This window comes from Selaginella moellendorffii, unplaced genomic scaffold (assembly GCF_000143415.4).
Source record: "Selaginella moellendorffii unplaced genomic scaffold, v1.0 SELMOscaffold_3, whole genome shotgun sequence".
Taxonomy (NCBI): Eukaryota; Viridiplantae; Streptophyta; class Lycopodiopsida; order Selaginellales; family Selaginellaceae; genus Selaginella; species Selaginella moellendorffii.
This window is the reverse complement of record NW_003314264.1, coordinates 4,029,000-4,049,522: the sequence shown is the minus strand read 5'-3', so window position 1 is coordinate 4,049,522 and position 20,523 is coordinate 4,029,000. Positions and strand designations below refer to the sequence as shown.

At 52.5% G+C, this 20,523-nt stretch overlaps 11 protein-coding genes and 2 non-coding genes across 15 annotated transcripts; 8 read left to right on the top strand and 5 right to left on the bottom strand.

Moving 5' to 3' along the window:
* Positions 1-105: 105 nt before the first annotated feature.
* LOC9655474 (protein Mpv17) lies at positions 106-1,376 on the bottom strand. Its single transcript, XM_024668536.1, has 4 exons — positions 1,038-1,376; positions 606-843; positions 416-540; positions 106-348 (listed from the first exon to the last, which is right to left on the bottom strand). The coding sequence occupies exons 1-4, from the start codon at positions 1,374-1,376 to the stop codon at positions 280-282; spliced, it is 771 nt and encodes a 256-aa protein (XP_024524304.1). The 3' UTR covers positions 106-279.
* Positions 1,377-1,547: 171 nt separating this feature from the next.
* Positions 1,548-3,264, top strand: LOC9643690 (biotin carboxyl carrier protein of acetyl-CoA carboxylase 2, chloroplastic). 2 transcript variants are annotated; one of them, XM_024665815.1, is made up of 6 exons: positions 1,548-1,938; positions 2,071-2,198; positions 2,260-2,593; positions 2,648-2,719; positions 2,773-2,838; positions 2,900-3,264. In XM_024665815.1, the coding sequence occupies exons 1-6, from the start codon at positions 1,756-1,758 to the stop codon at positions 2,921-2,923; spliced, it is 807 nt and encodes a 268-aa protein (XP_024521583.1). In that variant the 5' UTR covers positions 1,548-1,755; the 3' UTR covers positions 2,924-3,264. The 2 variants fall into 2 exon arrangements, with proteins under 2 accessions (XP_024521583.1, XP_002963883.2); XM_002963837.2 differs by having other exon boundaries at positions 1,550-1,938; positions 2,050-2,198.
* Positions 3,047-5,031, bottom strand: LOC9655473 (ERBB-3 BINDING PROTEIN 1). The gene is made up of 10 exons (XM_024665803.1): positions 4,941-5,031; positions 4,787-4,882; positions 4,647-4,731; positions 4,435-4,584; positions 4,224-4,377; positions 3,940-4,155; positions 3,742-3,878; positions 3,594-3,685; positions 3,359-3,538; positions 3,047-3,297 (listed from the first exon to the last, which is right to left on the bottom strand). The coding sequence occupies exons 2-10, from the start codon at positions 4,878-4,880 to the stop codon at positions 3,242-3,244; spliced, it is 1,164 nt and encodes a 387-aa protein (XP_024521571.1). The 5' UTR covers positions 4,881-4,882; positions 4,941-5,031; the 3' UTR covers positions 3,047-3,241.
* Positions 5,032-5,120: 89 nt separating this feature from the next.
* On the top strand, positions 5,121-6,806 carry LOC9655472 (polyadenylate-binding protein RBP47). The gene is made up of 6 exons (XM_024665808.1): positions 5,121-5,257; positions 5,323-5,788; positions 6,130-6,200; positions 6,257-6,387; positions 6,442-6,538; positions 6,603-6,806. Exons 1-6 carry the CDS (start codon positions 5,132-5,134, stop codon positions 6,768-6,770), a joined length of 1,059 nt encoding a protein of 352 aa, XP_024521576.1. The 5' UTR covers positions 5,121-5,131; the 3' UTR covers positions 6,771-6,806.
* Positions 6,807-7,035: 229 nt separating this feature from the next.
* On the top strand, positions 7,036-8,433 carry LOC9643689 (GDSL esterase/lipase At1g71250). The gene is made up of 5 exons (XM_002963835.2): positions 7,036-7,276; positions 7,331-7,458; positions 7,528-7,764; positions 7,832-8,087; positions 8,163-8,433. The coding sequence occupies exons 1-5, from the start codon at positions 7,036-7,038 to the stop codon at positions 8,387-8,389; spliced, it is 1,089 nt and encodes a 362-aa protein (XP_002963881.2). The 3' UTR covers positions 8,390-8,433.
* A 161-nt stretch (positions 8,434-8,594) lies between these two features.
* On the top strand, positions 8,595-8,667 carry TRNAE-CUC. The gene has a single exon. It is a non-coding gene; the product is annotated as a tRNA-Glu (tRNA).
* A 79-nt stretch (positions 8,668-8,746) lies between these two features.
* LOC9643688 (DNA repair RAD52-like protein 1, mitochondrial) lies at positions 8,747-9,910 on the bottom strand. The gene is made up of 4 exons (XM_002963432.2): positions 9,393-9,910; positions 9,219-9,256; positions 9,065-9,159; positions 8,747-9,007 (listed from the first exon to the last, which is right to left on the bottom strand). Exons 1-4 carry the CDS (start codon positions 9,749-9,751, stop codon positions 8,861-8,863), a joined length of 639 nt encoding a protein of 212 aa, XP_002963478.2. The 5' UTR covers positions 9,752-9,910; the 3' UTR covers positions 8,747-8,860.
* Positions 9,911-9,926: 16 nt separating this feature from the next.
* Positions 9,927-11,032, bottom strand: LOC9655471 (transcription elongation factor SPT4 homolog 2). Its single transcript, XM_024665872.1, has 5 exons — positions 10,915-11,032; positions 10,762-10,853; positions 10,368-10,423; positions 10,247-10,308; positions 9,927-10,113 (listed from the first exon to the last, which is right to left on the bottom strand). Exons 1-5 carry the CDS (start codon positions 11,011-11,013, stop codon positions 10,072-10,074), a joined length of 351 nt encoding a protein of 116 aa, XP_024521640.1. The 5' UTR covers positions 11,014-11,032; the 3' UTR covers positions 9,927-10,071.
* On the top strand, positions 11,031-13,156 carry LOC9655470. Its single transcript, XM_024665753.1, has one exon. It carries the CDS (start codon positions 11,188-11,190, stop codon positions 13,063-13,065), a length of 1,878 nt encoding a protein of 625 aa, XP_024521521.1. The 5' UTR covers positions 11,031-11,187; the 3' UTR covers positions 13,066-13,156.
* A 52-nt stretch (positions 13,157-13,208) lies between these two features.
* On the top strand, positions 13,209-15,148 carry LOC9655469 (legumin B). 2 transcript variants are annotated; one of them, XM_024665798.1, is made up of 6 exons: positions 13,209-13,694; positions 13,770-13,963; positions 14,024-14,413; positions 14,467-14,684; positions 14,744-15,001; positions 15,089-15,148. In XM_024665798.1, the coding sequence occupies exons 1-5, from the start codon at positions 13,214-13,216 to the stop codon at positions 14,967-14,969; spliced, it is 1,509 nt and encodes a 502-aa protein (XP_024521566.1). In that variant the 5' UTR covers positions 13,209-13,213; the 3' UTR covers positions 14,970-15,001; positions 15,089-15,148. The 2 variants fall into 2 exon arrangements, with proteins under 2 accessions (XP_024521566.1, XP_002963879.2); XM_002963833.2 differs by having other exon boundaries at positions 14,744-15,123.
* A 63-nt stretch (positions 15,149-15,211) lies between these two features.
* TRNAA-CGC lies at positions 15,212-15,284 on the top strand. The gene has a single exon. It is a non-coding gene; the product is annotated as a tRNA-Ala (tRNA).
* Positions 15,285-15,418: 134 nt separating this feature from the next.
* LOC9643687 (heterogeneous nuclear ribonucleoprotein 1) lies at positions 15,419-17,967 on the top strand. Its single transcript, XM_024665790.1, has 3 exons — positions 15,419-15,944; positions 16,141-17,598; positions 17,898-17,967. Exons 1-2 carry the CDS (start codon positions 15,723-15,725, stop codon positions 17,521-17,523), a joined length of 1,605 nt encoding a protein of 534 aa, XP_024521558.1. The 5' UTR covers positions 15,419-15,722; the 3' UTR covers positions 17,524-17,598; positions 17,898-17,967.
* A 1,139-nt stretch (positions 17,968-19,106) lies between these two features.
* Positions 19,107-20,463, bottom strand: LOC9655468 (nudix hydrolase 23, chloroplastic). The gene is made up of 6 exons (XM_002963429.2): positions 20,198-20,463; positions 19,992-20,126; positions 19,851-19,927; positions 19,658-19,793; positions 19,436-19,579; positions 19,107-19,368 (listed from the first exon to the last, which is right to left on the bottom strand). Exons 1-6 carry the CDS (start codon positions 20,399-20,401, stop codon positions 19,249-19,251), a joined length of 816 nt encoding a protein of 271 aa, XP_002963475.2. The 5' UTR covers positions 20,402-20,463; the 3' UTR covers positions 19,107-19,248.
* Between the last annotated feature and the right edge of the window lie 60 nt (positions 20,464-20,523).

Below are 20,523 nucleotides of genomic sequence, written 5' to 3'. Positions count from 1 at the left end.
TGTGGCCAAAAAAATCTTTGTAAATGGATGTTGTCAAAGAAATTTTCTTTGCAAGGTTGATAAGTCTGTCTTCCTGGCGGTGACACTGGATCGAGATCACTAGCGGAGCTTTATAAAGTGAAACCGATAACTTAACGTGGCAAGAACAGCAAAGTTCAGAGCTGGTCTTTGTCCACAATCTAACCAAACTTAACCGGACCTCAAAATAACGAGTTCCTGTGCGTGTGACTGGGGGCATCGCTTGCCTATGTATACAAAATTGAAAGGCAAGTTTTTACCTCACTTCAAGCTTGCCATGTATGTAAGGTAGACGGTCCATATTAACGAGAAAGAGTTGCTAACCAAAGGCTGCATTACAAAAAAACACAAGTCAGCAACTGAAGAGAACTAAAGCCAAGGAGAAAGAGCAGCGTACTTGTAAATGCACAGGAACATAGCGAAACGTGATCAGATCACAAAATGGCCAATACATAAGCCCACTCGCTAAAGTGGGAATAAGGTCCCTTTTCAACCTCTGCCAGATTTGAGCACCATTCTCGCCTGCAAAACACACACATACACACCAGCATCAGGAACAATAACACTAAGTAGCCATGACTTCAGACCTTGCGCGAGGGCATTTATAGAGAAAAACGTGGCTGTAAACGCAGGCCCGTAGGTTGTTTGTCCCAGCAACATTTTCTTCAGCGTGCTGATCATATCTCTCCCCGGCAGTATCTTGTTCAAGAAATTGAACCATAGGTGCAACGTTGGCCCCGACATAAGCAATCCAACAGCGGACATGCGCAGTGTACGTACGTGGTCCCATGGAGCATCGTTACCCAGCTTCATAGCCGTGAGTTTCTGGAAAGACCACCTTGAAGTTTGTCACACAAAGAAAAAAAACTAGGAGAAGAAACTATGCACACACACAGAACACTGGATTATCTTACTTTTCATAACGTTTTCGTTAAGTGTGTAGACCACCCTGCCAAAAATATATGAGCTCAAGCACGCGAAAAGCACACCTGGAAATCACAGAGAAAGAAAGAGCTTACCTGCGCAACGAGGTCCGCTGTGGTGTAAATCGTACAGGCAGTGAGAGATTTCGTGACGACTGGCCGCTTGTCCAGATTATTCAAGTACCATCCCACAAATCCCCCCTTTTTCTGCTTAGAAACGTCCGATTTCCCGGCGTCTTTGCCCCCCTGGAGCAGCCGCCCCGCAGAGAAGAACCGCGGAGCCCCATGGAGCTCCGCAGCAGCATCGATCCCTCCCCCAACCTGGAAACATGGCCGCGAGGCCCGCGGCGCATCGAAATGCCGAATCCGGCCGAGCGCGCCGGCGCCGATCGTGTTCCTCCGCGCACGATTGCCGATCGCCCTCGCCAAATTCATCAGCAAACCCTATCCTCGCAAGAGCCCTAATCTTGAATCGGCGCCAAAAACTAAAACATTCAAATGTAGGTGATGCCAAAGCATATTCTCTTTCCTTGGAATCGAACCCCCGGTATTTTAGTGGAGCCCAGCCATGCAAGAAAGAGGGGCTCGTATCTTTCGCATGGAGTCCTTGCGAAATTACCAGTGTAAATCCACGTAGTGTCCTTAAGGCCCAGCGCTTGGGCCGATCCGACACACAGGCATTGGTATGTCCAGTTGCCTCCTGTCCTATTTCAAGCCAAGCTCCACAATTTAATCCCTAGGGCGAGCGAGCGCGAGAGAGAGGAAATATTTCTAGAGCGCGAGCGATTCCCGCGGGCGATTTCGAGCGACAGCTATGGCGGCATGTCGGATTTTGATCCCCGCGCGGTGCGAGGATGCATGCTGTGGAGTGCCGCGGGCGGCCGCGGCGCCGGCATCGTCGTGCTTCTACGGGCGGAGCGTCAGGCTTGGCGGCAGATCGGCGGCGGATCTACAACGAAAAGCCGGGGTGTGGAGGAGCGTGGCAGTGGCGGAGGCGGTACGTGCTAGGTTTGATTGGATTGCAGTGGCTGCATTGCGCAATGCGGGCTTAGAGCTTCCCCTGTTCTTTGTTCTCGCGCTTTAGATCAGTGGCTAAGTCTCGTCGCAGGTGACTGTCGATGGCGTCAAGGCGGAAGAGAAGCTCACCGAGGCAGTGGGAGCGACGAGTCCAGTGGAGGAGCCGGCTATAGAGAAGGAGCCGGCTCTCGCGGCCGCGGACGTGAAATCCTTTCTAGCCGACGTGTCGAGCTTGGTCAAGTAAGTACTCCCAAAAGAACAAAACAATCTTTTGTTCTTATGCCACAAACTTTTCGTCCAGGCTAGTGGATTCCAAAGACATAGTGGAGCTGGAACTCAAGCACAAGGACTATGAGATCGTCATCAGGAAGGCCGAGGCTTTGGCACCACCACCAGCGGCAGCTCCTCCCGTCCCCGCCGCCGCTGGGCTTCCATATCCAATGTTTCCACCGTCGGCTTTTGCGATGCCGACTCCAGCTCCCATGCCAGCAGCTCCATCTCCATCTCCCGCGATAACGCAAGCTGCCGAGGCTCCGCAAGCTGCTCCAAGCGCTCCACAATATCCACCCATGGTCTCACCCATGGCTGGGAATTTCTATCGATCGCCAGGACCAGGAGAGCCTCCATTTGTAAAGGTGAGACTTTTTCTTACTTTGCTGCATAGCTTTTTATCGGGTTTACTTCTTTAGGTGGGGGACAAAGTCCGTAAAGGCCAAGTTCTTTGCATCATTGAGGCAATGAAGCTGATGAACAGCATTGAGGTGGGGATCTTTTTTGCCAGCTTTTCATTTCTTATTCCACCTACTGTTAACAGTCCGATCAAGACGGGACGCTTGTCGAGATCGTCGCCGAGGATGGAAAGCCCGTCGCTGCCGATGATGTAAGTCTCGTCTCCAGATCTCAAAGTTCTGGATTCCCTGATTTTGTTTTTGTTTGTGCAGCCTTTGTTCGTGATCAAGCCGTGAGGAACGATGAAGAAAAAAAACCACTAAACTGAGCGACGTTTTGGTAGGAAGAAGAAAATAACAAGAGGTTCTTATGTTGTCGGCAGTAAACAAAAGCTATTGGATGTGTACGAACTCAATCGATTGTCGAAGTCCAGAAGAAACCATCGTTCTCTTCATTTTTCTCAGGAGTAGGCCAACAAAAGTCTGACTTTGCTGCAAGACAAATCAATTCCTCCAAACTTTGTACGTGGCGCTCTCCAAGATGGAATCTTTTCTTGTTTCTTTGCAAGTCGAAGTATTGCCTACAAACACCTGGCAGTCAAAATTTTTGCTTTGCTAAACAGTGGCCTCCTCTTCTTCATTAGCCTCGGCAGCTTCTTCACCCTTCTTCCCTGCACGGCACACGGTTGCGATCTTAAAATCTTCCCAAGAGAAAATCCAATCACTACAAACCTTTCTTTTTCTTTCCTCCTCCTTTCTTCTTTGACTTTATACCCATGGCTAACCACGACTTAATCTCCGGATCGTCCACGGTCGAGGATGGTTGTACGTCTTGAACGCTGTGTCCGGTGATTCGATCCGAGCCATTTGGCATCAACAACACCGTAAACTTGATGTGAGCTACCAAATCCCCTGCGAAAAGAGAAACTTAAGTTCGATCCAAAGACTGAAAAGTAAAGAGGGAGACCTGTTCTCTCGTGTAAAACAGGGTACGGTTGCAGCAACTCATGGTTGACACACTCAACCAGCCCCAGCCTTGCACGCTTCTCTTCCAGCTCCCTGGAAAATGCAAATTTGAGCTCACCAGAAGGATAGAATTACAGAAGAAAACTTGCCTGGCGGTAAAGGGCATGAGCGGGAACTTCTGGCTTATTTCACTGAATATAAACCTCGAGGCCTTCATCTTCAAATGATAGCTCTTGTCCACGGCCCTTTTGTAGACTGTTGTCTGTCTCTCGTCGAGAAGCTTCGGCTGCGATAACGTTTGCGTTTCTTACTTCCTTAGATTTCAACGATAAGTCAAAGCTACAAACCTTTCCTTCACCAGTGCTTGTGACGATGTCAATGGCATAGACCTCGTTCTCCTCGAACTCTGACTCGTCCACGCGGGTTTCCGGATTCGAAACACTCAGTATGACTTTGTTGCCATCGATGACGAACTGCTTCATTTGGTGGCTCAAGACTCCCTCGGCAACTTTGCAGTCATAAGCCGCCGCTACCTTTTGGATGGCTTCCGAGACGTCCCTGGTCTATTCAGAAAGACAAACAGAAAGAAACCGTGAGTAACGACCACCTATACTCAGACTGGTAAAGACACCTTCTTTCCAGGCCTCACGAGCCTGAGAGCAACTTCTGCCGCAGTGTTGGCAGCTGCTAAAACATCCGCTGCTCTTCCAGTCACTGGACCCTCCTGGAGGACGTGCGTGTGAGCGACTACGGCCACAAAGCCGTCGATATGGCAGCCAAGGTCACTGCGAAAAAGCTTTGATGAGAACCACAACTTAAACCAGCACATAACCATAGCTTACATCTTTACAATGTCACCCTCGGACAGAGCCGTCTCATCGCCAGCCAAGGGAGAGAAATGGCATACTGTGTTGTTTAGCGAGACGCAAGTCGGGAAGGCGACGCCCTTGTCGATCTTCTTCTTTGCGTTCTTGTAGACGCTGGCCGTTTGGCTGTGAAACAAAACACCAAAGTTCTAAGTTCTCCCGTCTCAATGAAAAAAAAAAACACTTACGTTTTTATGTAAGAGTCACCTCTATCACAAAGCTCTACGACTTTGGTCCCTGCCTTACACTCCGCCAATACAGCTTGCAAAGCCTCTGGAACAAAGATTTTAGCACCGGAAGAACGACGGGAAAGAATAACCGCTCTTACTGTTGACAATCTCTGCGGCGAGCTTATACTTGGTCACTACATCCGCCGACGATAAATCGAGCTCCTTCTCCTCCTTACTCTCATCATCCGACATTTCTAAGCAGCGATTCTCTGTAAGATTCCGGCGCGCAAGGGGGGCAAAGATCATACATACCTCGATCGAGCTTGGAGCGCGCACAGCAACAAGGCGGCTGGGGCACTCAAGGAATTAGGGCAGAGGAATCAATCGACGCCCGGATCTGTGCCACGTCTATGGTGCTTCATCCAACGGCCTTTTCCGCCCGCCACGTGTCCGGGCATCATATCTTGACCGTCCACGATTAGGGTTGGAGGTTTATTTGCGGCATGGAGCAGCAGCCGGGCGCGACGCAAGCGCAAGCTCGGGACGATGTTCGCAGCCTTTGGATCGGCGATTTGCAGTACTGGATGGACGAGAGCTATCTCAAGAGCTGCTTCCCGCAATCCACGATCGTAAGTTCTTTCCCGGTTTTTTCTGGAGCAAAGCGGTGGAAGATCTTCCCTTTTTTGCCTCTCAGGTGTCCACCAAGGTGATTAGAAACAAGATAACCGGCCACCACGAAGGCTATGGATTCGTGGAGTTTGAATCGCACGCTGCCGCCGAGAAAGCGCTCCAGAGCTTCACCGGGGCCGTGATGCCGCGCACCGAGCAAGCGTTTCGGCTGAATTGGGCTTGCGTCGGAGGTGACAAGCGCGACTCTGGAGCCGATGACTCCATCTTTGTGGGGGACCTTGCGGCGGACGTGACCGACGCGATGCTACTCGAGACTTTCAAGAGCCGGTATCCTTCGGTGAAGAGCGCCAAAGTTGTCATGGATGTCAACTCCGGGAGGTGCCGAGGCTATGGATTTGTGAGGTTTGGAGACGAGACCGAGAAGAGCTCGGCAATGACGGAGATGCATGGAGTCTACTGCTCTTCCCGGCCGATGAGAATACGTACCGCTACGCCGAAAAAGCAAACTCAACAGCACCCTGTACAAAGAGGTATGTGTTCTTCCCTTTTGTTTCGTCCTTTTTTTCTTTGTTCGTGGATGTTTCTTTGTTCTCTAGCTGCATGTTTCTGGAAACTTGTGATTTCATGGGCAGGAAAGGAAAAGCTTATAAGGCTGATTGGTTTTAAAGGCGGACCCTATGACTCAAAGGAACCACCAAAAGAGAGAACTCTGAGCAGACACTGGGAAGTAATCTACTCGAGCAACCTCTGATGAAACTTTGAGCAAGGAACCTTTTACTCATCATAGGTTTGCTCTCTCTGTGCATTCTGGCTGCTGGCTTTGCATCGCATTGATTCGTGAAGTAATCGCGTGTGTTGAGACTTGTCGCAGTTTCGTATCAGCTGGTCCCTGCCTACGCAATGCCCGCTCCGGCAGGTGAGGACGACTTCACAAACACGACCGTGAGTCTTTGTGTTTCCTTCGTTTCACGTTTCAGCACTCTTTGTGCGCTTTGCAGATTTTTGTAGGCGGCTTAGACCAGAATGTCTCGTTGGACGACTTGAAAGACGTCTTCTCCCCGTATGGTGAGATCAAGTACACCAAGATCCCCCCGGGTAGAGGCTGCGGTTTTGTACAGTTCATGACGAGGTACTCATGCCCGAGCGAAGTTTCTGTTCTAATGCTCTACTCGATCTCTCTCAGGGCCAGTGCTGAAGAAGCATTGAAGCAAGTCCATGGCTCCGTCATAGGCCAGCAAACTGTTCGATTGTCTTGGGGGCGTCACCCCGCGAACAAGCAGGTAATTTGTGTAGCAAATTCGCTCCCTTGCTCTCTTGTTCATCAAGACAAGTTTTTTCTTCCAGAGGCTCTCGTCGTCGGCACTGCCGTGGTACCAGCCGCCGTTTGATTCTCAATGGAACGCGTTCTACCCCTACAACCATAGCCAGGCTCCGTACGCTTACCTCTATCCGCAAGATCCGGCGCTTGTCTATACTACTGGTTACCAGGTGTACGGCCAGCAAGTAAACTAAAAACATAATAGAACAAAACGACTCGACTTTATTTGACTTTGACCTGCACTTTAGTTTTTAGGGCTAGCGTAAATTCGACCCAGAATTATTCCAGGAATAATTCTGACTGGGTAGTTTCAATGCTCTGTCGGCTTTCTTGTGAGTACCATAGTTTTATGACGAGCGCGTGATCGCCTGCGCTTGGAAAGAGATGGATTAAAGATCTCTTCTTCTTCTCCTTTCATGGGCTTCTTGAGAGCGATCAGCAGTCGCGAGGCGATTCAACATGGCGCTGGTATTAGCGCTGCTGTTCGTCGTCGCGACGATCATGCTCTGCTGCTGCCCCGCGCAGCAATCGCAGCCCCTCGTCCCTGCGGCATTCATCTTTGGGGATTCGCTGGTGGACGTGGGCAACAACAATCACCTGGCCGCGGTGGCCAGGGGCGACACGGCGCCGAATGGGATTGATTTCCCGCTGGGAGCGACTGGGAGATTCTCCAACGGGAGGACAGTGGTGGACGTCGTCGGTAACAGAGACTCTGTGGATTTCTTGTCCTTGATCTTGGATGTAATTGTCACAGGGGAGCTCATTGGATTGCCTCTGGTGCCACCATATCTGGATCCATCCGCGAAAGGGAGCAAGATCCTCCAGGGCGTGAGCTATGCGTCGGGAGCAGCGGGGATTGAGGATGAAACCGGGGGAAACTATGTGAGTAATCGTCGAGATATTGGAATGCCATTGTTTGTGACATCGTTTTCTTTCGATCGATTCGATCAGGCTGAGAGGATCACGTTCTGGAAGCAAATCCAGTGGTTCGGCAACAGCATCGGAGAGATCAGCTCCATGCTGGGTCCGTCCGCCGCATCCAGCCTCATCTCCCGCTCGCTCGTCGCGATCATCATGGGCAGCAACGATTACATCAACAATTACTTCCTCCCCTACACCCGGAGCCACAATCTTCCTACATCCACGTTTCGAGACACGCTCCTCTCGATCTTCTCCAAGCAGCTCCAGGTAAGTCTGGAAGATTGAATCGCCCAGAGCTCGAAAGACCTCTGGATTTTATCGCGGTTTCTTCCAGGAGATCTATCGACTTGGCGCTCGCAAGATCGTGGTGGCGAACGTTGGTCCCCTGGGCTGCATCCCATCTTCGCTCTTCCTCTACAACTCCACCACCGGGGGATGCATCGAGCCCGTGGAAGCCATCGTGAGGGATTTCAACGACGCGCTCAAGCCCATGCTGGTGGAGCTCAACTCCCAACTCCCCGGAGCCACCATCGTCTATGGAAACGTGTACAACATCTTTCGAGACGTCATCGACCACCCATCCAAGTTTGGTAATCCCTCTGACTGGATGCTTTCTTCTATCCTTTGCGTGTTCTAATCGATCGATCCATTCATCCAACGCATAGGCTTTGACTATGGGAACCGAGGATGCTGTGGAGCCGGGCCATTCAACGGTCAAGTCCCATGCCTGCCAGGTGGGCTGGTCAAGTACTGCCCCGACCGTACGAAATACGTGTTCTGGGATCCGTACCACCCCACAGATGCTGCAAATGTTGTGCTGGGCAAGCGGCTGTTTGATGGGGGCCTGGACGATGCCTCCCCAATCAATGTGCGCCAGCTGTGCCTTTTGTGAAATAATTGATTCTTTTAATAAAGGTGGAAATCAGGCTGTGAGCATATTCTGGTAGATTCGCTATCATAGGTGGGTAGTTGGGGTGGGCAATTTTATGCATTTGCACAGTGCAGGACACTATGGAACACATGAGTGATAAAGATGGCATTCATTGTCTTCTTAGAAATCATTCAAAACAGCGATTGTTAATGGTAAGATAATGTAATCCGTTGTAGTCTAGTCGGTCAGGATACTCGGCTCTCACCCGAGAGACCCGGGTTCAATTCCCGGCAACGGAACTTTTGGCAACAGCCTGCCTTTTCACGACGAAATCGTGCTACATGATTTTTCAATTGTGAGCAGGAAAGATAGAAAAAATGGAACAGACACCTCTAACTTTACAAGGAGTATTTCTTAGTCGTCGTTTCTCTCGTAGCGAGGCCTCTCAAACACTGCAAAATCTTAGCTATAAGAGCTTTGCTTGTCTCTCACTCACTGCGCATCGTCTTCGTGGTACAAGTAGAGCCCCAGCCCGAATCTCGCGCAGGCTCTCCGGAACGCCATGCCCTCGGCCTTCTGGACGGGATCGCCAAACTCCACATCGTGCATGTAAGCGGTGCCCGAGGCCTCGCGAGAGATCTGGAAGAACAGATCTCCAGAGCTCTCGCCTAGAAAAAAAGAGGAATTTTTGCTTACCTCGCCATCGGAGCCTCGTATCGTCACTCGGTACACGACTGAGACGGTCTTGCTGTCCGGCGAGAATGTCAAGTTGCGAACTTCTCCGCTCCAGCCTGCGAGAAAAAAATCCTTTTCCTCGTTACTTTTCTTGCTTGAGAAGGAGAATTCGTACCTGGAGCGTAGAAGCTCAGCATCCTGTTGGCATGGAACCTACAAAACCATCAGATCGATGAGCAGTACAACCAAAAACATGTTTTTTACGACAAGAAAAGTCTTCGAAACCGAGAAAACAAAGACAAATTTCATGGAGCACAAGAACACCAGGAGAGCAAAGAGATCAACATACCAAGGAATGTACTTGAGCTCGTTGCCATCTTCGTCCACCTTGATCTTGATCACCTTGTCCGGCACCCTCTTGTTCATGTCGCGCAGGATCTCGGCCAGGGGGCGGGTGATGAAGGAGGAGGCGCTGGAATTGTCGATGGGCACGGCATAGTTGGCATACGGCACCACTTTCTTGCCGCTCGTCACCAGATCGCCACCGGCGGAGGTGCCCGACGACGAATTCGGGGACGAGCAGGCCCTGGCGCTCATCGTTCGGAGCTGGGGGAGATTGCGCTGCGGGCGGAGCGGCAAATTCTTCCTCCGGGCGTCGGCGAGGCGCAGGAATCCGGACGAGGAGGACGACGATGCCGCTAGGGCCATAAGCCGTGCCTAAGCCGCGATTTTGGCGACTTGGGTCGCTCCCTCCTCGCCAAATCTAAGAGCCCAAGTCATGCACTGGAGCGCCAAGCGATTGATCCGGTCAACAAACACCAGCGAGCTATGGCTGCTCTACCTAGTGCCTCGGCCAAAACTCGTGTCCATTCTACGTCCTTTCTTGTAAAAGGAGAGGCTACTTATCTCATTATCAAGTAGCGTAATAAGTAGCGGAGAAAGACAAAAATCACATTTTTCTCACTGTTTTCTCTTCTGAATCTGTGATCTTCTAAATTTGTTTTCCTGTGCTTGCGATCATCGGCTGCTCACCGAGGAACGTATTTGATGTTATTGTCTTCGCAGATGTTCTGCACAGCAATGACCAGAAGCAGCTTAGCGCATGGACGAACAAAAGTTTTACAAGAATCATGCTAGAGACAAGGAGATCTCGAAATCACCGAGAGATGAAAGACGAAACAAACACGAACAAGTGAGACTGACCTGCATATCTTCGTTGAGAACGCCCGAGACAGCCAGGGCGTAGCAGCCAGGAACGAATTTGCCTGCTCCAGTCAAGCACTTCGAGTTAAAAACAGGAAGAACAAAAAAAAAATCCACTCACTTATTCTCAACCATCGAGCTGCCCAGCTCCCAGTTGGATCCATCGAGGATATAAGCCTACCAAAAAATGTTAGTGTTCTCACAGAGAGAGAGAGAGAGAGAGAGAGAGAGAGAGAAATGGGTGACCAATAGAGTTCACGAGTTGTCAATCGAGAGAGAGAGAGAGAGAGAGATGGGTAATTGATAGAGTTCACGAGTTGTCAATCGAGAGAGAGAGAGATGGGTGATCGATAGAGTTCACGAGTTGTCACAATCCAGAGAGAGTGATCGATAGAGTGAAGTTGTCAAGAGAGAGATGGGTGATCGATAGAGTTCACGAGTTGTCAATCGCCAGAGAGGAGTTAAGTTGGAGAGAGAGAGAGAGAGAGAGAGAGAGAGAGAGAGCTTCATCTTACCCGGAAAAATTCACAGTAGTGCACTCTAGAATTCGATCGTGTTCCTGTTCCATGTGAAAGAACTTACAATTCTCGCAGCCATTCTTGTTAAACTGCGAAGAATCGGGAATGGAAATCAACCGATCGCTCTAAGAAACCACGGCGTGAGCTCACCTGATCGTAGGTTTTGACAAGGCGGCATCGAAGACAAGCGCGTAGATCCCTCCCCAAGCTCGCGGGGACCTGGGCGGCGTGATGGTGTCCTCCTCCCATTCGAGAATAGGGTTCTTGGCGAAACAATGATTAGGGTATATAGAGAGTAGGGCAGAGGTAGCCGGCTATGGCGATGGAGGAGGGATCTCTTCCGCTCGATCCGGCGGCCCGACGAGACGCGACACCAATCCAGATGATTGTCAGGTTCTAGCGATCTCGCCAAGCAGCGAAAATATGTCTGTGCTGAGCGAAGACGCGGCCATGACCGATCCCGACCAGGAGGAGCTCTACGCCGAGGCGGAATGCATGGCCGCGGCCAGCAGCTCGGCAATCGCCATCGTCCCGCCGCCAAATCTCTCCAATCCTCAATCCGCCGCCGCCGCCAATCCATCCTCGTCGCGAGCTTCCTCCGTGATGATGATGCCCGTGGATCCAGAGCCTCACATGTCGAGCCAGTTCTACACATTCAATCGCGCGTCTCACAGGTTGATGGTGCGCTGCCTCATGGCCGGGCGGCATCCATCGCCGGACGAGATCCGGGGCGTGGCGACGCCGCCGGTTCTAGCTTCCTGGCGCGGGGTGTGGAAGGATCGTCACGAAGACACGGCCTATCTCACGGGCTGGAGGAGGATCCAGGACAAGCTCCAGGCCCAAGTTGACGATCTCGGCAACGAGGTGCTGTTCTTCAAGAGCAATCCTTACCAGTTCGTGCCATTCATCGAGCAGTGGGGTGGGATCGTCCAGCAGTTCCACATTCGCCCGGATCTCAAGCACCTCGGCTGCAAGGAGACGCTGGAGAGGATGCGAGACGTGTGGACTGTCGGTGCCAAGGTCTATGGAGTTCCAGAGTCGTATGTCAAGGTATGTATCTCGACGTGCCCGGTTTGTGGGAGCTCTAGCGAGCGGTCGTCCCTCGGCGGTGGGAAGAGCATCAAGAGCATTGGAGGAAGCGGTGATGCTGCTGGTGCTGGCAGTGGTAGCGTCGCTAGTCATGCTCCTACTGGTGGTGGTGGTGATGGTGGTAATGGTGGTAATGGTGGTGGCGGAACTTCTACTGCTGCTACTACTGATACTGCCGCTGCTGCTGCTAGTGCCGCTCTCCAGCAATCCAGGAGGAAGAGATTCGAGTACACCGAATCGTTCGAGGTGGTGGCTCGAGACGTCCCTCAGCGGTTGCAGCATCTCGCGGCCAAGTACAAGGTGGTGTTGTGCATCCGGCAGAAGTATATCAGATACAAGCCGTTTCTAGCCGAGGTGAAAGACTACTGCTGCCACAGGGGTGGGGAGCCGACTGGGAGGAAGCCTGGTGTGCTCAAGAGGAAGCGGTACATGTCCAAGCGGTGTGGATGCAGCTTCCGGATCCGGGCGATAGTTCCCATCACGAACTACGACGAGAAGGAGAAAACGTTTGCGTACCAGGAAGAAGGCGTGGCGACGTTCAAGCTCTATGCGGTTCACTCCGGCCATGAGCCGGGTCCGCACGAAGGCAGCGCGAGGATAATTCACCGGTTTGTCGACCCGAACAGCATCTCCGAGGAGCTTGCGGCTGAGAAGGAAGAGGATGAAGCGCGCCAGGTTCTACTCCGGCAGATACAGGAACTCCAGATGGAACTTGGGAGCCTGGAACGGAGGCTGGGGAACACGAGCGTGGACGTTCTCAACAGCGTTTGCCAGGACGTATCGTCGGCGGTGCTGAGGCTCCGAAGCATCGACAAGGCGGCGGGAGCGATCGTTCCGGCGGGTGTTGGTGCTCAGCAGCAAAGCCTGGCCGACGACATGAGCCTGGTGGAGCACTGGTCCCGGGAGGACGAGATGAGCAGGGAGGCCGACACCAAGGACGACGCAATGGCGAAGCCATCTTCGAGACGACGGCCAGCAAAGAAGGCCGCGGAGAAAGCCCCGACGCTCTCTTGCGCGAGGTGCTGCTGCAAGGCGGACGTCCTGCTCGAGACGGGCTACTGCAAGAACTGCGAGACGCTCCTCCGGCAGCCCAGCGAAGATGGAGGCTTGAGCAGCTACTGCGCAGAGAATGATAAGTGGTACGAAGGCATGGGGTGTGGCTTGGATGCCACTCACGCGGTGGAGCTGGGATTCGGCCATGCTATCTCGTAACGCAAGCGCGGAGCGAGAGAGCGAAGAGGCCGGACTCCTCGCGAGCTTTGTTTGTACACGTAAAGAATCAAAGGCATCACACTCGTTTCCATTTGATCTTCTAAACGGGTGCTTTGAGCTATGGTGAAGTTCCAGCTCCACACTGGAGATGGTTTGGAAGGTGCCCCCAAATGGCAAGTATAGTGGCAGGATACGCGACGCCAAATGGATGCCATGCACAAGCTTGGCCAGCGAGTATATAAGCTTCGTCCCCGGCCATGGTTTCTTCCATCCACCATCGCTTTTTCCTCTTTTCGAGCTGCTAGAGATGGGAAAGAAGCTCTTTGTTCTCGCGCTGGCTCTCGCGGTGCTGGCTCTGGATGTTCACGCTCGTCGCGAGGGTGATCGGCAGCACCACGATCGAGAGTCGAGCGATCGGCGCCAGCAGCGCCAGGCGTTCCGGGACTTGAAGCCGCGCAAGCCCCGCGAGATCTTCCGCTCCGAGGGTGGCAGGATCGAGGAGTATGACGCCGGTGACTACCGCGCGCTGTGCGACGCCGAGTTTGGAGTGAAGCGCGTCACCGTGGAGCCGAATGGTCTTGTTCTTCCGGGCTACAAGGACTCGCATGTCCTTCTCACGGTCATGGAAGGTATGATCGCTCGCCACCCACATTCTCGATCTTGGATTGTTTCTCACGGTGTTTGCGTTGATGTTGTTGCTCCAGGGAGGCTCCGGGCTGGAATCGTGAGTCCCTTCACCGATAAGGTGACTGAGAAGAGCGTGTTTGAGCTCAAGAAAGGAGATACCATGGCGATCCCGCGAGGATTCGCGGCGTGGCTCTTCAACGATGGAAACCAGCGCGCTCGATTCCTCGACGTCGCTGACACCACCACTAGCTGCGAGTGTGGACGATTCAAGGTCCGCAAAGATCTCTCTCCCATTCGTTCTCATCTGAAACAATCAGCTTTGTTTGCGCAGGTCTTCCATCTCGCGGGAAGTGACGAGCAAGAGTCTGAGAGATCTCCACGCCGTCGCCGAGAATCACAGGACGAGTCCACCGGGAACTCCCTGCTCCACGGTTTCAGCAAGGAGATCCTGGCTCAGGCGTGGGGCGTGGACGAGTCGATCGTGCAGCGACTCCGCGAGGGCCAGAAGGGCTCACAGATCATCAAAGTGGACGAGCAGCAGCGAAGGAGCCTGCCGTCGGTGACCAACAGCGGAATCTACATGGACTTCGTCTACCGCCTGGGCGATGCGCAGCCCGATGTCTACGTTCCGCGCGGTGGAGAGATGCGCCAGCTTAACAGCATGAAGATGCCGATTCTCAAGGAGCTCGGACTCTCGGCTGCATGCTACCAGCTCAAATCGGTAACATCGATCGGGAAAAAAAGTGATTTTTTTTATGGATTCTTGGCTTCCAGGGTGCTCTGACCGCTCCAGCGTGGGCACACAACGCACACAAAGTTATCTACGTGAACGAGGGCCGCGGGAGGATTGAAGTCGTGCGCGAGAATGGCGAGCAGGCCGTGGAGGCGGACATGGACGAGGGCTCTCTTCTCGTTGTTCCGGCGAACTATCCCTCCGCGAAGCTGGCCGGGAATGAAGGTCTCGATTTCGCGGTGATCTACAAGACTCACTTGTAAGTTCCTGGATCGTTTGCTTTGGATCTTTGTTTGATCATGTCTTGGTTCTTCCCAGGCCGATAGAATCGTATCTCGCGGGGAGGAACTCGGTGTACAAGGGAGTCCCGCGCAGCGTCATGTCCAGCGCGCTCCAGATCGACGAGCAGCTCCAGCAGAAGCTCGAGGATCGCCGTGCCGAGGAGGCTTACATCTTCCCCCGCCGCGAGCGCCAGCCCAGGCGAGGTGGAGAGGAGGAGCGGAGCTACCAGTTTGTGGAGAACTTGGTCCGAGTTTTCGGCTAGAGATTTCCCAGTGCTGCGAGTGTGTCCATGAAATAAACTCTCTAGCAAAAGAGTTTTGAGAGGCTTAGAAAATTTAAACATCGAATATTCTTAGATTTCGGTCCCAGTGTGTCCATGAAATAAACTCTCTAGCAAAAGAGTTTTGAGAGGCTTAGAAAATTTAAACATCGAATATTCTTAGAATAATAAATTAGGTTATAGTCTCATGTTTTGGGCGAGCACATGGTTAGCGTCCAACGATTGGGGATGTAGCTCAGATGGTAGAGCGATCGCTTCGCATGCGATAGGTAAGGGGATCGATGCCCCTCATCTCCATCATTATTTTTTATCCAGACACTACGTACGGCCACCTTTCTTTTATCCCGACATTTGGTACGCCCACGTGGGAATCGCGGGAGTGCAATCCTAGCCGTTAACTTGTCATCGCGTGCCGTACCGGGTGACCTAACCCTAATCCAGAGCGAGGAGATCTGTAGGGTTTCACCACGACACACACTCACACTCACACTCTCTGGGAGAATCTCTCTTTTCTTCTTCCCCTCTCTCTTTGGCGGCGACGATTGGGATAATCGCAGAGCAGGCGCCTTCCAGCCGAGGCGCCGGCTTTGCCAGGGATCTGAATTGGCGCATTCCCGGTTCCAGGCCAGATCTAGCAGCGCATTGCAGCGCCGGGGGCGCGGGGATGGAGCTCCAGCCGCAGATCTAAGCGCGGCGGCCAGGCATTCAGATCCGGGGCGCGCATTGCTGTAGACCATGGAAACAGATCAGGGGAAGCTTTTCATTGGCGGGATCTCGTGGGAGACGACCGAGGAGAAGCTCAAGGATTACTTCCAGGCCTATGGCGAGGTCGTGGAGACGGTGATTATGAGGGACCGGACCACTGGGCGCGCCCGCGGGTTTGGATTCGTGGTGTTCTCGGATCCCAATTGCGCCGACCGGGTGCTGCTGGACAAGCACACGATCGATGGAAGAGTGGTACGTCCCCCCTCCCTCCATAGCTCGCTAGATTTCTCTACGTGATAGTAGCGCTAGAGTGTTTTGTTCCATACTTTTTTCTCTCTTTGCTTGGCTTGCTTGTGTGTGTGATGTGTTTGAAGAGAGTGAGAGTGTGTGTGGTCTTTAGCTGGTTTATAACTAGTGCTAGCTTGTTTTCTTTTTTAACTCTACATAGGTGGAAGCGAAAAAGGCCGTGCCCAGGGATGAGCAGCACAGTGTAGTAAAGGCCAACGGGAGTGCCGTGGCTGGGCCGGGCGGCCATGCCTCGTCTAAAACCAAAAAGATTTTTGTGGGTGGTTTAGGCTCTAATGTAACTGAGGATGACTTCCGAAAGTATTTTGAGCAGTTTGGTACTATTACAGATGTCGTCGTCATGTACGACCACGCGACGCAGCGCCCCCGCGGCTTTGGATTCATCACCTTCGACACCGAGGAAGCCGTGGACAACGTCCTGCACAAGACCTTCCACGAGCTCAAGGAGAAGATGGTGGAGGTGAAGCGGGCGGTGCCCAAGGAGCTCTCGGCCGGGCCGGCCAGGAGTCCCGGAGGAGCCGGCTACTCGGGAGTTCCCAGGCCCGGAGGATACAGCGCCTACGGCCCCGGCTACCCGAGCAGTCCAGGTGGTGGAGCTGCCGGTGCCTACGCCGCCGCCAGCCGGTACAGTCCGACTCCAGGGATCCGGGGTGGCTATCCTTCCTACGGCGGTGCTGCTGGCTATGGAGCTGCTGGTTACGGTGGCGCTGGCGGGTATGGAGCTGTAGGGACAGGCTACGGCGCAAGCGCTGCTGGATATGGCTACGGTGGAGGATATGGTGCCAGTGCTGCTGCTGCTGCTGCTGCTGCTGCTGCTGGGGGAGGATACGGTGGCTACGCTAGCGGAGGTGGCGGGGGATACGGAGGTGGCGGTCCGGGGTATGGCGGAGCCGGAGGTGGCAGCCCCGGGTATGGAGGTGGACGGAACGCTTGGGGTGGTGGCGGTGCTCCGGGATACGGTGGAGCTGCTGGTTCCGGTGGATATGGAGGCAGTGGGAGTAATATGAGCGGATATGGGAACGCTGGATGGGGTGGCTCTGGAGGTGGCGGACAGGGGAATGCTGCGACGAGTCCGGGGTATAGCGGGAGCGGCTATGGTTATAGTAGCGACGCGGGGTATGGCAGTGCTGCCGCTGGCTATGGTGGGCGAGGATATGGGAATAACAGCGGAGGATACGGTGGTGGCGGTGGTGGTAATGCAGGTAGCTATGGCTCGAGTTATGCAGATGCGTACTCTGGTTATCCGGACAACACCTGGAGAGCTGGGAGTGTAGATGGATATAGCGGCGGTGGCGGGAGTGGCGGCGGTGGTGGTGGAAGCGGTGGCGGTGGTGGCGGCGGTGGTAGCGGTGTTGGATCGAATTATGGCGGAGGGATGGGAAACAGTGGAGCAACAGGTGATGGAACAGGGAATGGAGGAGGCTATGGTGCGAACTATGGAGCGAGCAGTAGACAATCCCAGAGAGGAGGGAATCCAGACGCTCGCTTTAGGCCATATCCTTCCACGGCTGATCACAGTAGCTAGCTCTTCCCTCCGGCGGCTTAGAACAGAGGATCACAGTGACACTTCTAGCAGCGTTCCATCCAGCGTTCCATGGAGGTAACGTAAGAGAGCAAAGCTTTCCTCTTTCTTTTTTTCTTTTGTCTTTTGGTTTTCCTCGTTTTTCTTTTTTCTTTTTTTGTTTTTCATTGGTACTGAGGGGGGACGCTATATTTATTTATTATTTTTTTTTCCTTTCATTGTGTGGCTTGGTACTCCGGGACTGGGATGATAAAAGAGGGAGAATGGCTGGGTTGAGAAAGAGTATACATAGAGAAGGAGTGATGGTTTTAGCTTTTGTTTTGGAAGTTTTTCTTCAGCCAGCCTGCGGCACTAACACACTCGGTCTTTGTTTGAAGAGGCTAGCTTTATGTCGTCGGTGTTCTTTGCAGCGTCCGGGTAATATTATCATGGCAGAAACAAAAAAACTATATTCTTTGATTTGCACAAATTAATCAAGACAAATTTGTTCTACTAAAAAACCTTCAGTTTTTATCTTAATCTTGTTTTCTAACATTAACGAAGTTGTTGCAAATCATGCGCGAGTGGAGGAGCGCATGGGGTTCCACTTGATCTTTGGAGCTGTGGAACGAGCAGCGCAGCCGTCGCCAACACCAAAATCGAGATAGTGAACGGGGGCATCTCGTCTCTTCGCAGCATCACCCAATGGCACGTTCAAGCACCTAGCACTGAGCACCTTCTTCACTGGCGCACACTCAATTTTCATGCTAGCGCTCGTCTCAAGCTCCTTATGACTCCTCCGCTGCTGTGACGCCTTTCTTGCCGTGTTGCAAGGCTTGATCGCCCTTGCCACTGTCTTGGTCTCCTCTGCAACAGCGCTACTGCTTTCCTTGTTTTCTTTGTGGAGCTCAATCCTCGCGACTTGATCTTTGCAGTGATCATTGCAGGGTTCTTTGACGACTGCATCTCCCTTCTTGTGCAGCTTGATCCTCACGATTATAGGACCCCTCGACTTGGTTTGATCCTTGCAGGGTTCCTCTCGGGCATCATCTCTCTTTACCATCTTGAGGGGTTGGCCATCTTTGCAGTCCTCCTCGCGCTGCCTTTTCTTACTTGCCTTGCCAGCTTCGGCCAAAGCCTCCATGAGCTCGTCGTTGTCAACTAGCAGCTCCTTGATGACGGGCATACCGCCGTGCATCTCCACAAAAGTACTCGCCATCGTTTGCCCTCGATCCTTGCAGGGTTCCTCTCGGACATCATCTCTCCTTACCTTCTTGAGGGGCTGCCCATCTTTGTCTTCCTCCTTGCGCTCTCTTTTTTTGCTTGCCTCGCCAGCTTCGGCCAAAGCCTCCATAAGCTCGTCATTGTCAACTATCAGCTCCTTGATGACTGGCATACCGCCGTGCATCTCCACAAAAGTGCTCGCCATCATCCTTTACCCTGATTTGAGTCAAAGGATTTAATGCCAATTTAAAGGGCAGATGGACATGGCACACCGTCCAAAACGCCACGCGGCAGAGTTTAACCCAAAAGGTTTTCGGGTTTTGGAAATTTTAAACAAATAAAGCAAAAGGAAGAAATATTTAAATCTATAAAAAAATGCCATAAAACCAAATAACCCCAATAAACTTTGTTCTTCCTCGGAACAGTGGAATAACGAGTGATAATCAAAGAGAATAAACAAAACAAAGAGATCAAATGGCCTTGGTAATTTTTCCTGTTGTTTTTGAAACAAAACTCTCCGGGAGTTTACGATGAAAGGTAGTCTCGGAGAACGAAGCCTTGAGGATCGGATGGACTGGCACCGGGCCTCTTATCGATCACCCCTGAGTGAACTCTAAACCGTCCTGCTTTGTAATCCTGGATGTACTGATGCCAAGGGATACGTAAACCAAATAACCAAGAAAGCGAGAACGAAAACTTTCCGAGAGCTTACCAGCTTGAGAGCCACGCTTATGGTTGAGAAGGCAATCTTATCAAACGGAATCTCGTCCATTTCGATGAGAGCGCATTCCAAAGACTCGGGCCCCGGTGAGTACTGCACGCCGTGCGCGAACTTGGCACGAAAAATTACATAGCTCTGCACTGCACACGCATCTTAAGAATGAGAAACACCAGAGATATACGAAAGCCCAAGGAACGAGGAGAGAACGAGAACCTGGCCAATGAGCGGAATGTCGAGATGAGCAAACAGCGAAACTGGCTCCACCTGCGCGTGAGCTTCTTCCTGCGTTTCGCGCACCGCACCCTCGGCAGCCGATTCTCCAAGTTCCATGTATCCCGCTGGTAAAGTCCTGAGACAGAAAATCACCTTCTTCAATCGGCAAAAGGAAATGGAGCTTTGATCTTACCAGAGACCGTAGCACGGCTCAATGCTTCTCCGGCAGAGAAGAATCTTCCGATCGTGTTCTACAACGCATCCTACAACCTGGTAAAAGAAAGTGATGCTTTCGTCTCTGGAATGAATGAAAGACTTGTTTTCCAGCTCTCACCATCTTTGGATTCTGATAGTGTACAAATCCACACAAGGTGCAAACGCTTCTAGGCTCGTGCTCCCCGTCTGGAACTCTTTGATCGGCAGGACCTCCACAAACTGGGCAGAAACTAAATTTTGGGCCCAGTGTGTTCTAGAGTGAAAGAAAAAAGGAACAAATCCTAGAATCAGGAAAACCACGAGCGATTGATTGTTCGCGCAAACCTTGGATCTGCCTGTTGTAGCAGGAGAAGGCGACACATCCGGGCCAGCACTGGCACTGGCACAGCATCGGGCGGAAACGAAGCTCGTGGACTTCCTCCGCAGATTTGCAACCCTAGATCGCTTCCCCACGCCGATCCTGCGCGCGAGCAGGATTGCGCAGCTCCGAGACAAGAATGCCGACTCGATCATCGCTGGGGACGCCATGGCAGCGGCATTCACAGCGCCATTCACAGCGAGCCCTAGAACAATGAAGTTGGGGGAGGTCTCGGGCTCGAGTATCATCACGAGCTGTCGTGAGGAACTATATAACATCGAACCTCTGTTTT